This window comes from Chiroxiphia lanceolata, chromosome 8 (assembly GCF_009829145.1).
Source record: "Chiroxiphia lanceolata isolate bChiLan1 chromosome 8, bChiLan1.pri, whole genome shotgun sequence".
NCBI lineage: Eukaryota > Metazoa > Chordata > Aves > Passeriformes > Pipridae > Chiroxiphia > Chiroxiphia lanceolata.
The window spans coordinates 20,884,508-20,901,842 of NC_045644.1; the positions used below are offsets into that span (position 1 = coordinate 20,884,508).

Genomic DNA, 17,335 nt, shown 5'->3' on the forward strand with positions numbered 1-17,335 from the left:
TGATAAAAGTAAAGTTCATGAGAGTTTGCACTGCTATATGAGGTAGCTGCCAGCTAACAGCAATCATGAACTTTCCACCTTGTCTGTAAAGTTCCCTTGTTCCCATGACCCTCATTGATCAGCTTCAGGCTAGTGGACCACAGAGACATTTGCTTCTCCTGTCCTCATCCCCTCCATGTCCTGTTTGTGGTGGTCTTGGGTGCTGTCTAAACTGGTGCTTACAGCTGGGTCATTGTAATGCACGAGAACTATCAAATGGGTGAGGAAAAGATTTGTGAGGAAGAGAAACCTGTCTGTTTTATCTCAGCCAGGCTGCTTCCCACTTTCTAGAACAACTTCTTTCAAACAAAGCATTTCATTTCCATGAATTTCAGGTTAATTTCAAGTGCCTCTCACCTCTGTCCAGTGTGTGTGTAGGTACTAGGAAAGGGCAATTACCTGAAACTGTTCTCAGCACAGGTATTGCTTGGTGGACCTACAGCACTCTCAGGGTTGTTTCACGTAGAATTATTCTTCATCTCCATGTAGATATTTAGGGCACAAAAAGGCATGCACAAACACAAATGTGTGCATCACTTCTGCAACAGTGTAAAAACATTCACATCTCCATTGCATGAATGCAGAAACATCTGGATGGAAAGACAGACAACGAGGCGTGTGGCTGCCTGGTGCATGGCTATGGAGAAGGCTCTACATGAGACACATTGCAGTTACAGGCAGCAACGGGTGCTGGAAGGGCACAGTTTTCTCGGGGATCACAGAGGCTCCCCTTATGTGTGTTTCAAGCCCATCTAAGGGACCCCCTGTAAGTTTTTGGGAGTGGGGATCCAACAGAGCATAAAGTCCTGCCACCTGCCAGCCAGGCCTAGACCAGTCCTGCAGCTTATCCCTGCACAACCACACTGCAAACAGGGCTGTAAGTCCATAGCCAAGAGTGTTTACAGGCAATCACCACCTTTTAGGTGTGCAAAGCCTCCCGAGCTCCATAGTTTCCCACACGTTTCACGTGAAGGGCTATTTCTGTGCTTTCATGTCAGCACCCTATGCCTGGCATTTGAGGCAGTGTCAGCTTTAAAAGAATAAAAGAGCAAAAGAGCACTGTCACTCAGTTTCTGGCACTCATGCCTTGTAATGAGCAATTAGAGCAGCAATAGGGCACCTGGGGAAAAGCAGCCAGATGTCCTGCATGTCTCCGCCGTTGGAAGAACTCAGAGTGACAAAAAGGATTTGAAGACCCTGCTGGGGCTCTACAGTACGAATACAGACCCATCTCTTGACATATGCTCAGCTCTTGCTCTATGGTTTCCTTCAAAGGGTGCAAGCAGGCTCTGTTGGGTTCAGGTGAGGGCAATGACAGGTGCTAAAAACTGCTGGGCTGGGCCCACCTGGACACTTCAGGGATTTCTGATCCCAGCTGGCTCCACAATTTAAAAGGGCTAGGCTAAGGGCAGTTACTTCATGGTCCTTAGCAAGAGAGCAGGATGGGTGTTGTAGGACAGTCTGGGGCTGCATTGGGTGCTGTGCTTTTCTGGGTGTTTCTTGGTCCCCTAGCTTTGGTTATGGGGGCTCGTAGTGTTTTTTCTGACCCCACCCTGCTGATTTGTGGCCAAGAAAGCTTACAGCTCACCTTACCTCTGGGCTGGGAAGGGAATGCTTCATTGGTGCTGACTACTTGGGGTAAGTGAGGCCGGTGTCAAGAGGCATTTTTAGCCATATCTTTGCACACTGCAGAGGTGCCTGGAATGAGGAGGAAGGATTGGGTTTTGATGTGAAGTGTTGCTGAACAGCTTTCAGTGCATCTTGTATAATCAGGGAGCTGTTTATAGGACCCAGTAGTCAAGCGTTTTGGTGAAGTACTGTGCCTGGATCTAGATGGTCTTGGCTGCTGGATTCTCCCACATGCACCCCTCCTGGTCCAGACCCTAATACTGTCTAGGTCCCTGTTTCCTACCAAAAGGTAGGATTGTAGTGGACCCTATCTGTAATGTGGGATGTTAAAGCCACTGCTGCTGTCTTCTCTTTCCGTAGATACTGAGGGGAAGGCACATGCTCTGCAGAATGACTCTGACTGTGGGCTGTTGGTATCTGAGACTCCAGATGGCTCCAGGAAAGTATTGGTTTCTTATACTGGCTGTTATATCTTTGAATGGGTGAGTGACCTTATGGATTCTGCTGGGACTGTGACTACTGCTGCTCTGGCTGCCCTGACTGGTGTGGCTTTCCCCTAGAATGGCCATTACCTTCTGCTGGTTGGGCTTGAAGGAACAGATGCTGCTGGGCAAAAGGTTCTTCATGAAGAGACGCTGCTCAGGTGCCCTGTGGACCTTCCTGGTAAGATTCTGATAGTTGCTTGTATCTTGTGGGTGATGGGTGCCATTCCTTTCAGTTGGCTGTTCCTAGTTTAGTCTTGGGGGCTAGGAAAGGAGACTTTCTGCTGTACAGAAAACTCCCTGGAAAAGGGGTTTGGACATAGAAAGCACTAACTTGCTGGGAACTTGTGCGTCTTTGCAGGATCGGCAGGTGAATATGTTCACTGTGTCTCCTAGCCATATTTTGACTGCTTGGGTCCCTGCGAGTTCAGAGATTGAGCCAGAGACTAGGTACAATGATTTTCCTAACTACCAAGAGTTGATCCAAAACACTTTATCTTGACAGATCTCATACAAGTCCAGTCTCCTCCTGTGCATGGTTTCCAGGGGAGATTCTGTTCCTGGGAAATGCATGTTCCTTCTGAGCAGGCTTCCATGCCACCTCCAGGCCATGTGTTTAACCCTCACCTGACTTTAATTTCCCTTCATTTTTATGCAGAGTCACTAGGACACCTTCCACCAAAGTCCTTTGTCTTTGTCCCCCTGCTTTTGTGCTTTAGCTGCAAACTCCTGCTGTTTTTTTCCAGCCCTAGATGCTCCAAGCAGTAGTGTCTGTTCGGCCGTTCCCAGCCAGGACCGGCTGCCGTGTGCCTCCTTGCCTGTCAGCCAGGGAAACTGTGAAGTGCGAGGCTGCTGCTATGACCCTAGAGACAGGGTAAATCCTTGCTACTTTGGTGACACAGGTAAGCCTGAGCAGCTGTCCTCCCCTCCTGCTGAGTTGCTTCAAAACAGGATTCCTCACTTTGCTGTCAGAGCAGAGTTGGTGTAGTATCAGTCCTGCAGGTGGCTTAGGGCTATGTTTTTGCCTGTCAAGAATACCACATTCTATTGAGGTGTCCAGCCTTTTCAAGTGTATTGCAACAGACCTGGGTTTATGACCGGAGTCAATGTTGCTGTTAGAGCTGGTTGCACTTGTCTTGCCATCCTTAGTAATTGTTTCAGGGCTTAAAGGCAGGAGAACTCGCAAAACTTGCTGGCCTCATCTTTGCTGTGATGTTTTGAGTCTCCTTTCCATTCCTCTTTTCCCTGAGCTTAAGATGGATTGTATCTTTTCCTCTAGTGACAGCTCATTGCACACCAGATGGCCAGTTTTCCATTGCTGTTTCTCGGGATGTGACCCTGCCACCCATTGTCCTGGACTCCGTGCAACTGGCCAGTGGACACAGTACTGGCTGTGTTCCTACTGTGAAAAACAATGCATTTGTTGTGTACCAGTTCCCACTCTCTGCCTGTGGCACCACTTTTCAGGTAAGAGTTGCAGCTGTCACTAGGCTGGAATAGCAGAAGCTGGCAGACCTGGCACAACCTGACGTGGCTTTGGCTACTTAATGGACACCCTATAGACTTCCAGAGGCCAAGTGCTGTTCTCCTACCTCGTAGTGATCCAGCTTGACTTTACCACAGTGATGGTGCCTGTCTGTTGTTCTAGGTGACTGGAGACCAAGCCATATATGAGAATGAATTGGTGGCATCCAGGGATGTGAAAACCGCAAGCCTTGGCTCTGTCACTAGGGATAGCACTTTCAGGTATTACCCTGGGGCTGATGTTGCTGGGTGCCATTGTGTTCAATGTTACTGGAGAAATTCCTGCTTGTCACAAGCTGTGAATTCACAACAGGCACTGGAGTAGACAATGGACTGGTATGTCTCTAGTTAGTGGGAATAAAGCTGGTGCTGATTAGTGACAGTCTGGAGATTTTCAAATCCAAAGTCTAAAGTGAATCCCAAGTACTTCTTAAAAGACAGTGTTGGAAGAAAGATTAGGAATATTAGGAGTATAACTAATTAAAGTAGATATTTTGTTGCCATATTGGGGAAAGGAGATATCAGAGTGACTTTTCTTATCTGCCTGATTTGGAGCTTTCCTGTCCTACCAGGTTACATGTCCGATGTAGTTATTCCACCAGTGGGAGCACCATTCCCTTGAGTGTTCAGGTCTTCACACTGCCACCACTCCCTGCTGTGTCCCAGCCAGGTCCTCTGTCCTTGGAGCTGCGTGTTGCCTCAGGTAGGAGAGGTTTGCAGGACTTACTCAAGCCTCTTGGTGCAGGGCTCTGGTCTCTGAGTAATAAGGGAGTATTGACTGGTTAATCCAGCACTATTTCCCAGCCATGGTGGGAACTTACAGATATGGCTATAAGGGACGCTCTCAGGATACCTCTGCCTGTTTCTTCCTGCTCTAAAATGGCTCTTGGGTTTCTTCTGTTCCAGATGGAAGTTATACTTCCTACTATACTGACAGTGACTATCCTATTGTGAAAACTCTGAGAGACCCTGTTTATGCAGAAGTCAAAATCCTTCAGAGAACAGACCCAGACCTGATTTTAGTTCTGCACCACTGCTGGGCCACACCAAGTACCAATCCCCAGCAACAGCTGCAGTGGCCTGTTTTGGTGGATGGGTAAGTTACTTGTAAACAACTTTGGGTCAGGGGAATAACTTGCTCTTTTTTCACTGCTCACCTCTCCTCCTCAGGTGCCCTTATGCAGGGGACAACTATCAGACACAACTGGTGCCTCTGAGTTTTGCCTCAGGACTACTGTTCCCCTCTCATTACCAGCGTTTCACCCTCTACACGTTCACCTTTATGGACTCCACTTCCCAAGAGAAGCTCTCTGGGCTGGTAAGATCCTGTCCTGGCTGCCTAGCTTCCTATTGAGGACAAGTAAAACGTGAGCAATAAGAACCACTTTATAACTGTGAAGTGCTTGGCCTCCTTGTGAGGGAGATGGGGGAGAAAGGCAGGGACAGGAGCAAAGACTGGGAAAATCCCCTCCTGAAACAGAAGGGGATAGGTTGATGCAAACTTTATTCGCTGAGATGAATATGGTAGAGGTAAGATACATCTCTGGAGGGATGTGACAGAAAATGAGCCTATTAGAAGGGTAGTAGTTTACTTAAGCAAAGGCTATTTTGTTGCCTAAGCTGTTCTGGTGAATTAGATTAAGTTGTGTGCTCTAGCTATGCTAATCAATAGTCTCTAAACCAAATTTCTTAGCCAAAATGACTTGAAATAGCTTTGAGCATCTGTGAAGCATCTGGGTTTTGAATATCATGAACTTCTGCACAGTTAAGGCGTATGAAGTTCACCGTGCCTTGTGCTGTTTGCTCAGTGCTCCTGGAACCAATTAATACTCAAAACAGGTCACAGCTGTATCCAACATTGGTCGCAGTGTAGTGGTGCTCGGGCAGCTGTATCCCAGGTGGATGGGAGAAGTGCTGTAATGCCAGATTTCACCGAAGTCTGTAAAGGTACCGAAGCTGCCTTGCAACGGACAGCAGAGGGCTCCAAGGCTACAGCCTGGATGTGAAACAAGCCAAACCGATCTTCCTGCCTTCTCCTTTCTGTGACCTGGTGTGCTGGGTCTGGCTGATACGGAGTTAACTCTTCTCGTAGCAGTCCACATGGTGCTGTGTCTTTGGATTTGTGGCTAAAACTGTGTTGAAAATATTCTGATGTTCTCACTATTTGCTGAATAGTGCTTGCATAGCACCAAGGCTCTTTCTCCTCTCTCTGCTGTCTCTCAACCCTGAAGAATATTCCATGCTGGATGACTTCATGCCCAGCAATAAACACTGAGGGATTTCATCTTCCAGTGTAGCTGATGCTCTGACTGTCTGGGCACCAGTCTGCCTGTAGGAGCAGAGTGGGTGATTTGCCTTTGCATCAGTTGTGCTTTGGTTTTGTTCTTTTCTCTCCTCTCCTTCACTTAGGTAACTGTCTTTATCTCTCCAGCTACAGGTTTTCTTGCTTTTGCTCATCCTATTCTCTCTCTGTCCTACTGGGGCAGAGCAGGGGGAGTGAGGAAGCATCTGCTTAGCTGCTGTCTGGGGTCAAAGCACCTCAGTAGGCTATCATCTGTCTATAGACATTGCCTGAGTGATTCCAGGCTGTGTTCCATTCTTTCTAGGTGTACCTTCACTGCAGTGCTTCAGTGTGCCACCAATCTGTACAGGAGTCCTGCACCTCCGCTTGCCCTGCTAGAATCAGTAAGTGTCCTACCCTTCTGCTTCACTATCCAAAGGGGCAGCAAGGTTCTAGCCTCCAAGATGCACAGGCAGGGGATATAAAGAGATGGACTAATTCCCTTGAGCCATGGACAGCTTGACAAGGCTTTTCCTGCTCCTTTCCACTGGCTAAAGGCCCTTGCTCTTATACCAAAAAGGCAGAGGTCTTCATAGGCTCCTAATTCTGTGTGGACTCACATGGAAACTTTTGGCCTTCAGAGCTTTGTGTGTGTGTTGAGAAGCTGACCTTCAGGGCTATACATCTTCTCACCTACAACCTTTACATTGCTCTGTAGGGGGTAAAAGGAGTGCTGAGCATCACTTTCAGGAAGGTGCCTCCCATGTCTCCAGCAAAGGCCCTGTGATTTTCCTCCAGGATGAGCTAAGATGGGGCACAGCTAAGGGTGGCCTTGGTAAGTGTGGCAGCCCAGCATAGCCAGTCTGGGGAAGGGGGCTGGTCTAAGGCTTTTCTGCGGATAGACTGCACCCCTAAAGCATCCCTGTGCCTCACTGGGAGCATTGATTGGGTTGTTTCTCCCCCACAGGAGCCGCTGTGCATGCTGCAGCCCCCTGGGCTTTGGGATTTGCTGCTGTGGTAATCGGGGCAGTTCTGTGCATGATCCTTGTAGCTGCTGTGCTGTGGCAAAGGAAGGTGTCAGCAAATGAAATCAATGGATTGCAATAAAGTGGCTGTCAAACCATTTGGTCTGTGGTACAGCTTCTCCTAGAGACCACAGCTGTAAAACTTTATTTGCAAGGCAAAAATTATCCCAGTGGCTGTGAAAGCTTTCCAAATGCTCCGAATCCATCTCACTTTCTGGAATTCTTCTACTGTGGGTTTGGTGTTAGCTGTCCACCAGTTACGCGAGGGAGCCGTTGTCATGGCCTGGTCTGCAGACTGAGGCAGGAGTGATGCTGGGTGGTGTCTGCATTTCTCTCAGTGACTGAGGTAGCCTTCAAAATTACTATCCTTTCAAACACTGAGTAGAAGTGCAGCAAAACTAACTAAAAGTGGATCCTGCGACTACTTCTCCTTTGGGAATGCAGAGCAGGTATTGTGTCTGTGCAGAGGAGCTGGAGACTGCCTGCTTGCCTGAGTCACTAGGTAAGTCAGGGCTGTCCTCATGTGCCCGGACTAGAAAGCAAGGATGCCAAAGCACTGCACAAATGGACCTTTATTGATGCTGTATGTGTGAACTTACATCTCTTGCCCTAGAAACAGAAAGGCAGCAAGTGGGATTTTTCTGGGGAATGAGAGCAAAGAAACATAATTCCAACTGGGAAAAAATTCCCAAAGGGCCTAGGTGCTTTAAACTTCAGGGGAAAAAAAAAAATCAAATTTTAAAGATTAATCTCAAACCTTCACATGAGACAAGGCAGTTAAGAGTCTTCAAAGCTCTTGGATTAAAGCTTATTTGACATCACTGTGGGCACAACAGTACCAGAGAAGTGCTTTTTTTTTTTTTTTTTTTTTTGAGATGAGAAATAAAATTTGCTGTTTTAAGCATTGGGGCAGTTCAGTAGTGTATTGTTGTCAGTCACAGTAGCTGGGCAGCACTGTTCTTAGCTTTTTGAGGTCCTGAGTGAAAGCAGTACAGCAAAACTCTCCAGGCACTAGAAGAGGAAAGGGGCTCTACCCCTCTCCTTCCTGCCCAGCCTGGGGGAGCTCTGGTGCTTGCATTCACACTGAGATCCCCTAATAGCTAATGGAGTACTCCTTGACAGGAAGGAAAAATGTATTTCCCTTTTCCCCTTTTTTCCCCCCACAGTCTTGATCGAAATTCCCCCTGTTAAGGCAGGAGAGAAATCCTAATTGTACTGCTTTGGGGCCTCTAAAGGGGAAGAGTAGCACTTATACATGTGCTACTGACCAGTAGCTTGTTGAGGTAGCAGGTATTGTTTTTTTTTTTAATTAGGCTACATGCTGTGTGATTAGAGGGTGTTAAGGTGCTGGGATCTGCTTTTTAATTCCTTTCCTACTCCAAGAAACTTCAGGAATCATGTTTTTATTTTTCTCACAGAACTGCTCTTCCCTGGTACTTTCCGGATAATGAGTGACTTAGTCTTGCCTGCTTTTAAAACTAATCAGAAGACTGTTTCAAGTTGTATGGTGGGAGGGTGAAGGAGATCACAGGCTGGAAACTATCTTCAGTTGAAGATAGGTCAAACAGCCTCCTCCTTTAAGGAGTGGCTCTAGCAATTAAATGACCTTGGTACAGGTGGAGCTCTGTCTGGCAAAGCAGAGTGTAAACATAATGTGCCTTATGACAAGTCTTTAGCAGCTGTCTGTAGTGTTAATTAACTGGTAATTAGAGGAGTAATATAAACCACACCTTTTCAGCCCACCAGGCAGGGTGCTCTGGCACTGGTCTTAATTGAGTGTTCAAGCGGAGACAAACGCCTCCCTGGCTGCTGCTGGAACCTTCCTATCCCTCAGTAAGGGAGACAGAAATATTTACTTAGAGAGCTTGGAAACCTGTGTGGATGCTGAAGGGGCTAGGAGAGCCAAGTCCCTGCTGTCCTCCATGGTGTTGCTGAACCATCCCACAGTGGCAGGGAGCTCTGGGGTCAATAGCCTCTGGGAATCAGACAGATTTCCCTGCAGGGACTGTCCCTTCTAGTGCGCAGCTGGGTCTTACTGTAATGGACGTGCTGCTTATTGTAGGGTGCATGCAGTGCCAAGTGGGTAAGCAGAGAAGTGAACTTAATTCTCTTATCTACTCTGGGAAGTCTTCCGTGTTTAAGACTTGCTACTTGGTCAGGAGGACAGGAGCAGCAGAGGGATGTGAGCTGTTCCTGTGAAACCCTGGCACAGGGTGAAAGGTAGGCCACATGGAGATTTCCTCCCCTGGTGTATTGGCTCTTATGGCTCCTGTTATGCGATTTTTTTATTTTTTTTTTTTTTCCTTCTGCAAAAGTGTATTATTTTCCTTCTACCTTCACAGGTGTGTTTCTGGCTTATTTTTTTCTAAGCCTCTACTTTCTCTAGTTGGGTCTCATTGACTTTTGCATACCTGTATGTGACTTCTCATGTCATCACCCTCTTTAGCTTCACTCTGTACCACCTGGTTGTGCTATTGAACTAAAGGTGGTGTGAGGTGCTGTAGACAGTGGCTTAGACTTCTGCAGGTGAAGGAAAGCTGCTCTGTCCTTGAGGGTGCTGCTGGCTGGGAATGAAGGAGGAAAAGCACTCCTGAGGCTATCTGTCAGTTGAGGCTGTTGTGCAATGCTGCCACTGAACCCAGATTCACGGAAAGAAACCCTGGTGCTGAGCATCAGCACACTTTGTCCCTAGTGCTTTCACTGGTTCTTCTTGGAAGTGGTGTGTGTGCTGCCTGTCTGTGGTTGCCTGCTCTGGGGCTTTGGAAGCAAAGCCCGGCAACAGCACCTAATACAGGGCTGCTCAAAGTTAACACCTACACTTTGCTGTATCTGAATTTTCCAAAGGCTTTCTTTGCCATCTAGATCTTTAAGAACAGCACCTGCTTCAAAAGAGCAAACTTGTTTCTTTGCCAGAGTTAAAAGTTCTTTAGAAGCTTGGAGGTAACAATTCTTTTCCTGACCAACTATGCTCACCTGAAACCCTAAAGGTGTGGCAGTTGCTATACTACAAGCCAGGTGTTGATTAATAAAATCTGAGGATAATTATCATAATGGTGATGCTTTTATTAAATTTCTTATGCTTGTATTACAATGCATCCTGGAGTAGAGAACTATACAGTATGTTACACATTATAAATACATTTATTTCTGAAAATACATGAATATATTTAATATAATGCTGTAATAAAAAAAGAGTGCTAGCTCATCTGAGTTAAAAAAAAATCCAAACCAACAAACTTACAACGTGAATGGAGATGGTGGTAGGAAATACCAGTTCATGATGCTACGTCTTAAAACACATTAAATTCAGTTTGCACTGATTCACATTCGTTACAGTCTCTGTAAAGCTGGAGAGATAATGGAGGGTGTATGTTAATGCAGGATTTTTGTTCCCTGTATTTACGGAGATATACAGATTATTCACAGAATAATCAAGTAATAAATCTTTCTAGCTTTGGATGAAGCTAGCAAGATACACAGTGAATAACCAAGTCCTGCAGCAGCAGCAGCTACAACTGAAACATTAAACACAGCACCTACTTTAGGGTGCTAACTTTGAGTCAGCACAGACTTTTTTCTTTTTAATTGGGCTTTGGTTATTTTGTTTGGGGTTTTTGTGGGGGGTTTTTTTGAGGTGCTAAGTAACAACAGTAGCAACCCTTCTGAGTACTTGAAGCACTAGGCATGAGCTACTGCCTTCACTCATCCCTGCAAACTGCAGCTGCCCTTGGAGAGCATGGCTGAGCTGCTCTGAATTCCAGAAAAGATCCTGCTCTGGTTTGGAGGACTCCAAGGGCTCCAACTGATCTGGATGAGCAACAGTGAAGCATCTGTTACCAAGAGACTTCGTCTGCTGAAGCTTCTTAAATCTTGGTTCTCAGGCAAGTTTGGGTTAGGGAGAGATTTTTAAACACCAGTTGCTTAACTTCTAATTATATTTTAACTTATGGGGTAGAATGATGTTTTATCAAGTGGCAAGTTTAGTTTACTTAAATCTTTACTCCATGTGCATTAATTATTTTGCTAGTACCAATGAGAGCTAGTGCGCAGAGACCACTGCAACCACAGGACTTTCAGAAGCGTGCACTGTCTGTTCCTTGAGTCTGGAATCAGTGAACACGTGGCAATAAGGCAATCACCAAATACACTCGTACTGTTATACAGTTCTTAACGTATCCCAAAAGAGCAGCAGTTTATAAAGGATGTATTTCAATAACTGCCTTGCAGCTCTGCTCTCCTTCTCACCTTTTCCTATCAGAGACTGCTGGCTGAGCCACACAGCAGCATGACTGCTCCACCTACAGCCTCAGGCTCTCACCTGCACAGACAGAGGACTTAAATGTAACTTAAAAGTAGGAATTCAAGCCTGGTGTCCCACCTTGCCCCTCCCCCTGCCGCCAAAAAAAAAAAAAAAAAAGGAGAAAAATTAAAAGACTGATAGCACAAGAGTTGGGCTGCCCAGTGAAGCAAAGGCATTGCCCTGGCTGTGCCCTGAAGTCTCTGGAAAGGCTGATTCCTGCATTACCTCTCTGGTCTCTACAACGAGCATGCACAATGCCAGCTTCTGTGTAGGGTAGTACTGGAGTCTGGGGGCCCCTGCAGAAGGAGTAGGCTCACAGGATGGGAAGTTAGTCCTGGATTAAGGAATGACTTCAGCTTCACACAGTTGGTTTTCCTGTTGGATTCCAGCAAAATGGCACAGCTGGCCATATGCTGCTCTGAAGGGAGGAGCTGTGCTGGGGACAAGCAGAGACTGCAACTCAGACCCCCAGAAGGAGAAGGCTCTCTTTTCAACAGCCACTTCTGCACTGAGCAAGGAGTCCCTGGCATTCCTTTAGATGATGCTGTGTCCCATAAAGCTTACGTTTATTTCAGCTGGAGAAGGTCCCCAGAAAGCAATGGCAGTTTAAAAGCTTCAGTGTTTCAGGTAGTTCTGTTCCTAGCCCAGATTGGAGGAAGAATTTCTGTGTCTTAAAAGTCTCTGTTGGTTATGTTGCTGTGATGCTAATAGCAATTTTCATCCATGACTTTTGTAAATACACTTCAAGTTCAGGAGTGAAGCCATACATAGCTGAGGATACCTCTGCCCACAGACCCTTCTCAACCTCCCCCTTCCCTCTTTCCCTTTTGATGCTCAAATCAGAGTTGCTCTGTTGACAACTGTAGAATGCAGATTGCACAAAGTAACCCTGGAGTTCTTGGTTTTGTGTCCTTTGGTGTTCTCATGTTGCCTTTCTGAAACAGAAACATGCAGTGAATGTGAGATTAGGGAGAGTTTTTCTGCATTTAACCTGTAGGCTGAGTTGGGAAGGTGGCAGATAAAACAAAGGCTGGTTCTCATTTAGTCTTTATTAGGGACAGATTGTCTCTTTCCCAAGACATCTCGCTGGCTTATTATTTGGGAGTCTTTTGACTGACTGTAGGTAAATTAATTTGGTGCTGTATTTTTATTTTTTTTTTGTAAAAAGGCCGTGTGATGTAGCCTGTATGACTACAGTTACTTTTAAAGTGTGGGTTAAAATAAAAAAAACAACAAACCAAAAACGGGAGGACTATAAAAACAAAGATATATGGGCCAGTCATCAGCAGGTGTAAACCCATATAATCTGAACTTCAAAAATCAGACCTGTTGCTGTCTTTGCATGCTGGACTGTGTCTGGAAGAAGGAACAGGGCTACCTCATTTCTGTGCTGAGAAGAGGCAAAAAAATCCCCCAACCCACAAGGAAACACATGCTGCTTTATTTACTTTACCTCGTTCCATTTGACTCGGGTTATCAGAAAGGCCACATGTTTTCATTCTTTGTATTTTGTCCCAGAATGATCATGGAGTTCCTCTCAGTTTTCTTCAGCTCCGAAGACATAATATCTGGCCTTAACAAATGGAAAAATACAATTGAATCTGACAGGGGTCAGAATGCATGGCTGTGTTTTTAACACTAATATGCTGTGCATATGTACCCAACATCCAAGCTGTACCCAACATCCAAGCTATACCCAAAGCAGCTTTCCCTTCTCCAGTCTGAAATTCCAAAACAGATGCTGTCCAAATATTTGTGGCAGTGTGCAAAAAAAGAGAGAGCCACAAAATGCAGCACTTGGCATGGAGTCACACTGTAATGGATGGACACAAACATCATTTTGTTGAGAGCAACCAGTATTTTCTGCCTAGCTGGCAGCCGGGGCGCAGACTCATGGTTCAATGTCACAGGGAACTTAAAAATTCTGGCCTGAAGTAGTAAATAGGAAATTAAGTGTTTTGAAGAGCAACACTAAGCTAGCTGCTGTGGACTGTCTCCAGCCTATTTTTTTGTTCATTATTTATTACACATGATTGAAATAAGTATAATATATCCTGTTTGGTTGAAATTACTTAGCTCGGGCCTCTAGGATTTATGTCCTTTTAGAATACCTTCTAAACATTTTTTAAAATAGCTTCTCTTTAAGAAAGAAAAGCTCTAGTTTTGGGGGTTTTTTAAGCAATATTTGAAAGTTATTTACAGAAAATAAATGGCTATTTACTTCAAATATTTGATTTGAAAAATTTTCAGCCGAAAGTCCTGACTGATGTGGTGCAGACTCTTTTTGTTGTCAATTACTATTTTGGTTCTTATCTAAATGTTGCATGTTTTCTTGTTTGTTCAGCTCTTAGTTCTTTTACAATGGGATGGTCAAACTTCTGCATTGATGTTATTCTTTAATTCTTTGTCTGTTTCTCAACCCTGAGCACAGGGATCTCCCTTAGCAGTAATTTCCCAAGTGAAAAGCAGTGTTCAGACCTGGGTCTGAGGTTCTAGGGACCTTTTCAACCTTTGCTGTACAGTACTGAAGATAGGGGTTTGTAATATAAGAGCTGCGCTTGTCATTCCTTAATGACTTTACCCTAACCACAAAGTAGGTGTCATACAGCAGCAAGCTTTTGGTGGCTTCAAACTGAAACTATTATCTTTACCATGAAAAATATTGTATTTGAGGCTAGCTCATGCCCATGCAGCTGCATTAAAGCTATAGCTCCCACAGAGAGCCAGGTGGGTATATCTGCACAGGAATGTCAGGAGAGGATTGCTCAAAGCTGCTCACATTAGATCCTGTCCTGGAAAGCTGGGTCCATGTGCTGCCTAAGTTCATAACACCATGCTCAAGTCAGTCATCAGCCTGTTCTGCCCCTTTGCACAAAATAGATGTTGCTTTGCAGGAATAAATGTACTAGCAGGAAAAAGAAAATGAAATGAAAACCTGAGCCTGTTTAGAACAATGTATGACAAACCGCTGAGTCTTGTGCCAGTATGTTTACCTTGGCAGGTCCCCCTCTCTCCTGCTAAAAGAACCAAGTTCTCTCTCTACTATGAGAATTCTTTTGTGGATGTTTAAAACAAAAAAAAAAGGGGAGACAGAAAAGAAAAACAAAACAACCGCCCTGGAGCAGATCATTCATCATACACAGAGTGGGAGCATAAAAGGGGATTTGCTTTGACCTAGTTACAAAAACAAAAACAAAGAGACTTTCTCTAATTGCCCAAATGACTCAAGTGGGATTGGGTGTCAAAAGCAACAAACTCTTCTTCCTTGGGAGCTGTGTTAATATAGGGCAGCGGGATCCAGCCTGTTCCAGTTCGAGACCTGGAGCCCAAGGAAGCCCGGGTAAGCAAAAGCCAGCCAGCTCCATATGCCTGCACGTATAAATAGGACTAGGAGCCAGGACAAACATGTTTCATAAATTATAACAAAGACAGTGGCTTTAAATGCTGAGAGTATCAGGCCTTCAAGGTTTGCTTTGCCAAGAGCTACAGATGAGTGAGACTTTCTCGCTTTACAAAGAGTCTGTCTTGCTGTCCAGCAGCATTTGCCAGCCTGTCATTGATCTGGTCTGTCGTTGATCCATTAAGCCTAACTTTTTATTTCATAGGAGCCTGAAGGCAACTGCATATCCAAATGCCACATGAGCAAGGTGCCCAAATTTTCCAGGTCAGTGTCAGTACATTGTTATTGCTGGGTTTGGGGTAAAAAGAACAAGATCAAACACAGCTAGGGCTAGGGAATAAGGAAATGGAGGCAGATAAAGGGGCATAAGTAGAGCCAAGGGGTTCATGTAGATATACACGAGAAGACAGTTAGTGAAAGAAAAGGCCATTCATCAGCTATAGAAAGCAGCCTGGAAAAATCAGTGTACAAGATGTCTGGGGCTGCCCAGTTACAACCAGGTAAAAAATTGTCCATTTGGCATCTCACTGTATAGCATTTCCATGACAGCCATAGTTGTCATGGAAATTTCTAGGGAGCTAGAATTTCTGTTAGGAGCTATTGGGCTGGCCCTTTTTTGGGAGTATATCAGTTTAGGCACCTGAAGATCTAGCCTTCAATTCTCATGCAGAAAGCACTGGCACTGTCCTCTGTGCTGCAGGGAAAGAGCCAAGCAGGAGGTTAAAGAGACAGAACTTTTCTCAAACCCAAATAAAGTCCTGATTCTATTGAGGTTTAGAGGAAAGGTTCACAGGAGTTTGTATTTTTTCCCCAGCTGGTTCACCGTCTATTTTAGATGGAACTGTTTGATCTCTTTCTGCTTTGTGTTTCTTTCAGTTTCCCAAACAATAGGAGGAAGTTCGCCTGTTACGTGTGCTTGGGCCCCAACCAAGCTTTTCCCAGCTGGAAAAGTCACTCCATGAACTACAGAGCATTTTTTTCGAGCTGTAATTACAAGATTCCCAGTTCCCTTATGTATTTTGTAAGGTAGGTACAGGCTGTCTTAAGGGGAACAATAGGACATTCCTGAGTGCTTAAACAACTGCTGTTTCCCTACCATCACCCGCTCTAAAACCTGAGGAGGGCTTAAGCACATTTGAGCTGTTCTGCTCAAGGTTACTGAGACCTCAGCTGAAAAAACATAGAGGGAGGTGCACAGCTCCATGTAATGCTCCTGCTTTGGTGAGTAAGATACCCAGGCTCTTCCTGTTACCCGATTATATACACAAACACTCCAAATTCATCAGACTAGCTGGGAGAACTTGGCAAGCACACTGGGAATATCTGTACAAGGGGTAGCTGGCAGCACTGTCAGACAGACATGCACCACACAGTATAGTTCAGAGGCCAGCCTGTAAACTAGCCTGGTAGACAAGCTTGTCTAAGGGACCAGCATGGAACGCTTAATAGAAATAAGACCTCGTGCTTGACTCAAATATTCATCTACAGCAACAAGCAGGTCCCACTCATGAGCATACGCTCAGTAAACTTCATCTCCCTTCCTCTGACAGGAAACCATCCAGCTGATCCTGACTGTCCCATCCCATCACACATCAGGTGCCATATTGGTTACTGTTCACTGGATGAAAGGTGGGAAAGTGGACAAAGGAGAGCATTAACCTTGACTGTAATGCTTAGGAGGGAGCAGAAAGACAAGTAATTAGACTACAGAGTGGCTCTGGCTAATTGTCATCATCCCCTTGTCCTGCTGGGGGGCAAGCACCATCTTTTAGGGACCCTAATGTTTCCATTATTCTCACACAGGTAACATCCAGTTGGGATCTTAGAGCATCTGGGCACTAAGGAAGCAAATGGCACTACTGGCCATGATCAGCATATGCAATGGAGAGAAGGTAAGGAGTGGTCTTCTCCAGGCATCAACAACCAGAGGTAAATCTTCTATCACCTCCTCCCAACACTACGTGAAGATCTCCCATAGCATTGCCTCACCTGTACAACTGTGGGCAGGACCTCTTCAGAGCAGCAGAGGTCAGTCCCAGCTTGTTCTGATTTCTCAACCGTGTCTTTCTCATAAGATCTCTCATTCTCCCCCAAGCATGGCTCTCACCCTAGGGAGCAAAAAGAAACCACAACTTGAAAGACCAGTGGCAAGTTGCTGGCAGACCTCATCTGGCCAACATATGATACTTTGGGGTACTCCAGGGTGGTTGGGAAGAGGGCAACTTCTTTCAGACAGATAGGGTTCAGGTCCCACAAAAGAATTTTTGACACTGTGCAATGATACCTAGTGGCCAGCCTGTACCTATACAGGGAACAAGGAGACAGAATGGAAGAACTGTGAGTAACACCATCCTTTTTTTGTATTTTGTTTGGTAACATTTCCCTGTCTAGGACGCTGCTGTTCTATCTGACTTCAGGGTTCAGAGAGTGAGGGCACCTCAGTGGTGAGTGCTAAGTAGCTGCCTAAGGGCAGTTTTACCCTATTGTTATACTGTACTAAAGGAAAAGATCCATTTGGTTTCCTATCTACTCACATGCGCCCAGGGGGCCTTTACAACAAAACCCAAAAAAGCAGTTTGACTCTCTTATCCTTTCTGTTAGGCCAGGTGCACTGTTATCAGCCCTTTTCAAGGTGGTGACTTTTGTGGACCATGA

At 45.4% G+C, this 17,335-nt stretch overlaps 2 protein-coding genes across 6 annotated transcripts in view; one reads left to right on the forward strand and one right to left on the reverse strand.

The window, feature by feature from the left end:
• Nucleotides 1-1,481: 1,481 nt before the first annotated feature.
• Nucleotides 1,482-7,077, forward strand: ZP4 (zona pellucida glycoprotein 4). Its single transcript, XM_032694206.1, has 12 exons — nt 1,482-1,677; nt 2,029-2,150; nt 2,229-2,331; nt 2,897-3,052; nt 3,430-3,617; nt 3,799-3,896; nt 4,247-4,377; nt 4,581-4,770; nt 4,845-4,992; nt 6,281-6,359; nt 6,674-6,790; nt 6,923-7,077. Exons 1-12 carry the CDS (start codon nt 1,482-1,484, stop codon nt 7,060-7,062), a joined length of 1,668 nt encoding a protein of 555 aa, XP_032550097.1. The 3' UTR covers nt 7,063-7,077.
• A 2,945-nt stretch (nt 7,078-10,022) lies between these two features.
• LOC116790326 overlaps nt 10,023-17,335 on the reverse strand; it is a 31,445-nt gene continuing 24,132 nt past the window's right edge. For all 5 annotated transcript variants that reach the window (XM_032695182.1, XM_032695181.1, XM_032695184.1 and 2 more), the window contains exons 7-9: nt 16,670-16,788; nt 12,734-12,853; nt 10,023-12,215 (exon numbers count right to left, since the gene is read on the reverse strand). In XM_032695182.1, coding sequence (XP_032551073.1) covers nt 12,757-12,853; nt 16,670-16,788 — 216 coding nt within the window. In that variant the 3' untranslated portion in view covers nt 10,023-12,215; nt 12,734-12,756. The remainder of the gene's footprint in view (nt 12,216-12,733; nt 12,854-16,669; nt 16,789-17,335) is intronic.

Coding starts and splice junctions, on each gene's coding strand:
- ZP4 (XM_032694206.1), top strand. CDS start 1,482: ATGGGTGTTGTAGGACAGTCTGGGGCTGCATTGGGTGCTGTGCTTTTC. Junction 2,151..2,228: donor GCTGTTATATCTTTGAATGG/GTGAGTGACCTT, acceptor GCTTTCCCCTAG/AATGGCCATTACCTTCTGCT. Junction 4,378..4,580: donor GGAGCTGCGTGTTGCCTCAG/GTAGGAGAGGTT, acceptor CTTCTGTTCCAG/ATGGAAGTTATACTTCCTAC.